Here is a 6,000-nt window from a genome sequence, read left to right on the forward strand (position 1 = left end):
AATTAATTTCATTAGACAATGGAAAATTTATTACATACACCATAACACATAATTTTCAAATTTTATCATGGGAACGACCCCATGGCTTATGTGGTAAGCTATCACAAAGCCCAATATATCCAAGTATAATAACTCTGTCAATGGAACTTGGCGTAGGGGGAGAGGTGAATGGTAAAATGCATGGCAAAATTTCCTGTACATAGCTTCTACTAGCTGGGCAAGTAGGTTTTGTCCCATCCACGGCAACTCATGCAAGTTAAAAGTGGCGACTCGGTTTGAAAGGTTTTACTAACTGTTTTTATGAATAGGGAGAGGATTTGTGGCACGCAAGTGCGGGGGCACACATGTACCTGGTGCCCGTTTTTTACTTTTGACTTCCCATTTTTAAAGTTTTATATCTTTTAAACGAGAATTCCAAATTAAGTTATGTTTCATATTCGTGTTTCTTGACCAGCGCTTTCAAATAAGATCCATTTTGAATATATTTTGACAACTTTTAAAAATATATGTTAAGTTTCAATGTTTTGTGTCTACGACCGGTAATAATCAACTATTTTGTGTCTGCGACTTGTTAGACTGTATATACGTAGCCTCTGTATATCTGTGTTGTAACGTTGTATTGTACCCCTTGGGTACCTCTATATAATGTGATAGCCACACCCCAGGTTAGGGGTGTTGTGCAGTCCCCAAAATACTTTGTTTTACATGGTATCAGAGTAACACCTCCCTCCATACAACAAGCGCAAGCTAGAGTTTCGGTCTAAGAAGTGTGTCTTTCTTGGGTACAGTTCTCTTCACAAAGGGTACAAATGCCTACATGTTCCTACCAACCGCGTCTACATCTCTCGTGACGTTGTGTTTGACGAAAATGTATTTCCTTTTCGTGCACTTCCGACTGACCTTACCACTTCCACTTCCACACCACCAGTGCTTGTGTCTCCACCTACGCCTGATCAGTTTGTGGATGTTGCATATGCCCCTGCGTTGCTTCCTAATCATGCTGCATGTATTGGACGTGGTGCTCGGCTCGAGCTCCTTGATGAACAGGTCGCGGATGATCCTCCTGGTCGGGACGTGCATGTGCCATGCATAACGGGGGGCACCCGCCAACCCGTTCCTCTGTCGCCTGAGGCGGCCACCCCGACTGCCTCCCAGGTGCCGGACCCGCCCACGCCATCGCCAGCGGCCTCCTCTGGCTCGCGGGCCCTGCCTGCGCCGGCGGGTGTCTCGCCCGTCTCGCGGGCCCCGTCCACACCAGTGGCCGCTTCGCCCGACTCGCGGGCCTCGTCCACACTAGCGGCCGTCTCGCCCGGCTCGCCTGGTTCGCGGGCATCGCCAGCCCTGTGTGGCTCTCCTGGGCCACTGGCGGGTGTGTCTCCTGGGCCGGCTACTGCTGCCGCTAGCCCAGCGGCTCCGTCGCCTGCTCCGGCTCCTGGTGAGCCTGCCTCGCCGAACTCGGCTCCGGTCTCGTCCACGTCCTCTGCTGCACCATCTTTGCCGGCAGATTTCGCGGTCACACTTCGGCCGCGCACACGGAGCCAGTCTGGTGTGTTTCGCCCGAAGGAGTGGATAGATGGCACGGTTGCGTGGCTTGCTGCGTGCATGGCTCATACTGCTGGCGATCCTACTGCAGAGCCTCGTCACTTTCAGGCTGCGTTGAGTATTCCTCATTGGCGTGCTGCAATGGAATAAGAGTTTCATGCCCTCCAACAGAATGATACTTGGCGTCTTGTTCCTCCAAAGTCTGGCGTCAACATCATTGATTCTAAGTGGGTGTTCAAGGTCAAGCGACATGCTGATGGTTCCATTGAGCGTTACAAGGCACGTTTAGTCGCCAAGGGCTTCAAACAGAGGTATGGTCTTGATTATGAAGACACGTTCAGTCCAGTCATCAAGCCTACTACCATTCAGTTACTACTGTCTCTTGCGGTTACTCGTGGATGGTTCCTTCGTCAGCTTGATGTGCAGAACGCTTTTCTCCATGGCATTCTGGAGGAGGAGGTTTATATGCGTCAGCCGCCTGGTTTCGTTGATCCAACACGACCTCATCATCTCTGTCATCTGGTCAAGGCGTTGTATGGACTCAAACAGGCTCCTCGTGCTTGGCATGCTCGACTTGGATCTGTTCTTCGGGCTCTTGGGTTTATTCCCTCCACTGCTGATACATCACTGTTCCTCCTCCAGCGCCCTGAGGTTACGATGTATATCCTGGTGTGTGTTGATGATATCATCCTTGTCAGTTCCTCGACTGTTGCTGCTGATCGCCTTGTGCTTGCTCTCCGTGATGATTTTGCTGTCAAGGATTTGGGTGCTCTTCACTTTTTCTTTGGTCTTGAGGTTAGACGGTCCTCTGCAGGTCTGACTCTCACTCAGAAGAAGTACTCCTTGGACTTGTTGCGTCGTTCTGGAATGCTCAAATGCAAACCTGTTTCCACTCCGATGTCTGCTACTGATCGGTTGTCTGCCCTTGATGGTGATTCTCTCTCGTCTGATGATGCCACTGAGTATCGCAGTATTGTTGGTGGTCTGCAGTATCTCACTATTACCAGGCCTGATATCTCCTATGCAGTTAACCGTGTCTGTCAGTTTTTGCATGCACCCAGGACGTCTCACTGGTCAGCTGTGAAGCGTATTTTACGCTATGTCAGTATTACTACTGCCTATGGTCTGCATCTTCAGCCTGCACCGTCGTATGAGCTCTCGGCCTTTTCTGATGCTGACTGGGCTGGTAGTCCGGATGACAGGCGATCCACGGAGGGTTATGCGGTATTTCTGGGTCCTAACTTGATCGCCTGGAATGCTCGCAAGCAAGCAACTGTGTCTCGCAGTAGTACTGAGGCTGAATACAAAGCCGTTGCTGATGCGACTGCTGAGATCATATGGGTACAGTCTCTGTTGAGAGAGTTGCGTGTTCCTCAAGCTCGTCCTCCGGTCCTGTGGTGTGACAACATTGGTGCTACATATCTTTCTTCTAATCCAGTGTTTCATGCGAGGACAAAACACATTGAGGTGGATTATCACTTTGTTCGGGAACGTGTTGCACAGAAGCTACTCTGTATCAAGTTCATCTCGTCAAAAGATCAACTTGCTGACATCTTCACGAAGCCTCTACCACAACCACAGTTTGTAGGCTGTAGGCGCAATCTTAACTTGCTTTGTACTTCAGGACATAGTTAAGATTGAGGGAGGGTGTTAGACTGTATATACGTAGCCTCTGTATATCTGTATTGTAACGTTGTATTGTACCCCTTGGGTACCTCTATATAATGTGATAGCCACACCCCAGGTTAGGGGTGTTGTGCAGTCCCCAAAATACTTTGTTTTACACGACCGAGAGGAAAAATTGCTTGAAATTATTTCTCCGCACCTGGCAGTTTTAGATCTTATTTAAAACTTGGTTGAAACTTGACAGCTTTACATGCAAAAACCTTCATCGTTGACGCTTAAAACTATTTGAGAGATTTTCTTTTTTACGAATAACGAGCAACGAGCGGGCGAAAGGACGTGGCAGGTCAGTGCGCCGCACTTGAGTGCTCCTGGGCATTTCCGTTTACGAATACTCGTCTCAACATGAGTGAACATTCCAATTGAATCCATCAGGCACGACACTGAATACTACAGCTGCATAGACTTACTTATTATACTACAAAGAATCGAAAGAATATCTCAAAGAAAGAATAAGCACACACTCGTTCGATCTGTTCTTGTGATCCGACCCAGCCTAAACTAAAAAAACAGCCACAGGCCATCACTTTCACAAGAGTCAAGCCCAAGACCCAGACTAGTCGTCTTGGTCCTGGCACAACTCCTTCCTGAGCCTGTGCGAGAAGAGCTTGCATGCGTCCATGCAGAGATCGACGGCAGCTGACAGCGCGATGAACACGGCCACGTCGCCCATGCACGCCACGTGCTGCACGCCGACCTGCACGGTGGGCCGGCTGGCCTTCCCCTCGCCCTCCACCGTTGAGCCCATCACGAACCCGCCGGCGAACGGCCACGCGGCGCCGGCGGAGCCCTCGGGGAACGTGGCCGGGTCGATCACGAACTGGCCGCCGCGCTTGGCGCTGATGGACGACTGGGCGATGGGGACGGCGCACTCGACGGGGCCCGAGTCGAAGACCAGCTCGAGACGGTAGCCGAGCGCGTCGACGGGGCCGCGCTCCCGCCACGCCTCCAGCCGCGCCCACGGCTTCCAGCTGGACGGCCCGGCGCCGGTGGGCTGGAGGATGAGCCAGGCGCCCGGGTTGGCGCGGGAGACGCGGCCGGAGCCCGGGGACGGCACGAACGGGGTGACCATGGACGCCGCCGCCACCGGGGAGCCGGACAGGTCGTGGATGGTCACCATCCACCCCTTGCGCTGGTCGCGCTGCGTCCGCTTGTCCCCGTCGCCGTGCAGCGTGCTCAGCCACGATCGCAGCCTCCGGCTGGGGCTCCGGGTCATGGACGATTCCGACGTCAGAGATCTGGTCAAGATGCACATGCACGTGGTTAGTTCAGTTGAAAAGCACAAGTGCATGCACGGCCAGCACAGTATTCACTTAAGCGGTAACAATAATTTAGAGTAGTATTACGTAGTATTCCCTCCATCCCATAATGTAAGATCTTTTTGACGCTACACTAGTATCAAAAAGCATTCTATATTATGGGACGGAAGTAGCTGACAGCAGTTAATGCCGTGGCGCCAAGTGTAGGTAGTAGTACAAACAAAAAAACAATAGGTAATGGCGATCATGGAGCCGTCGACATGATAATGCATGCAAGATTCTGGACCAGCTAATGAGCTTACAGATCAGAAATGCGCAGCAGGAGCAAATTAATGAGGTAGCTAGCAGCAGCAGCAGGTTGGTAAGTCCGTCACATGCCCGGTTGGTGTCTTTGTCTGTCTATCTGAATAATCTGATCATGGTGGATGTTCCACAGCCCTACAGCCTAGTACTTCAATCAAGCTAACCTAGCTACGAGTGAATTCCTGTCTCTTTAAGCTATCTTAAACACGTAAGTCGACATGGATCTGAGCGCTGCACTGACAGTGAAGGTTCTCACGCATGAAACCAAAACTTGACAGCTGGTCGGATAGCAAACGATAACATATTCTGGACTTGTTTTGCTCTCCAAAGATGGGTGAACAGTGACTTCGATCGGGACAAGTCAGTACCCTTCTGCCTGCTACGTAGTACTATTAAACTTTTCACGGTTGCACCGGATTCAGTCCAAGAAGAAATGACCCATGGGCTCCCATGTCAGCACCCTGACAAAAACAATCTAGAACGCCTAGTTGCAATTTTTTTATCAGGTGATTATGCCAACACCGATACGTGGTATGACATGAATTATCTGCAAGGCATCTAAGAGCTGGCACCCAATAATGAAAAGAATGATGGGCCAAAGCAAAGCAAAATGTTCCCTAGGGTGCAAAGACGGGGAATTCTCTTCGAGTTTTCTACGAAGAGAAGTGCACAAAATAGATTCGGGTCACTTAACCTGAGGTTCTAAGATGTGGGTATGGCATGAATTATATCTGCAAGGCATCTAAGATGTGCTACCTTGCTTCCCCCTATAGAAGAGTATTGCTCAAATGGTCAAGTATCAAGGTTTAAGCGTTGCGCTTTTATGTTGCACCTTTGTATAGTATATAAACATTGTTCACATGAGCTTATAAATTCACCAAAACCCGAGGTTTGAAAATCATGTAGATAGATACATAGGGAGGCATGGATTGGACAGAGGATTAACATGGTGGTGTACTTGAGCCGTTCGCTTCAATTTGAAATCTAGGAGAATCCGATCATTTTCCGGTTATCGGTTCTCACTTTGGGAAAACCTATTTTCGAAAACGTCACAATAGATGTTTTTATAGGAAAGACTGCACGTGACACATTTTAACCACAAGGACAAAACAACTTATTTATCATCCATTTGGTATTGGCAAGTTATTTTTTGTGGGTTTTGTCATTGGCAAGTTGCCTAAAATTGCAACACGCGTTAACCGATTTTCGAAGA

The 6,000-nt window shown here is 49.6% G+C and overlaps 1 protein-coding gene across 1 annotated transcript in view; it reads right to left on the minus strand.

The window, feature by feature from the left end:
• Window positions 1–3,538: 3,538 nt before the first annotated feature.
• The window catches only part of LOC119276854, a 4,079-nt gene continuing 1,617 nt past the window's right edge, over window positions 3,539–6,000 (minus strand). Inside the window, exon 2 of the mRNA XM_037558027.1 lies at window positions 3,539–4,463. Coding sequence (XP_037413924.1) covers window positions 3,782–4,463 — 682 coding nt within the window. The 3' untranslated portion in view covers window positions 3,539–3,781. The remainder of the gene's footprint in view (window positions 4,464–6,000) is intronic.

This window comes from Triticum dicoccoides, chromosome 3B, assembly GCF_002162155.2.
Source record: "Triticum dicoccoides isolate Atlit2015 ecotype Zavitan chromosome 3B, WEW_v2.0, whole genome shotgun sequence".
Taxonomy (NCBI): domain Eukaryota; kingdom Viridiplantae; phylum Streptophyta; class Magnoliopsida; order Poales; family Poaceae; genus Triticum; species Triticum dicoccoides.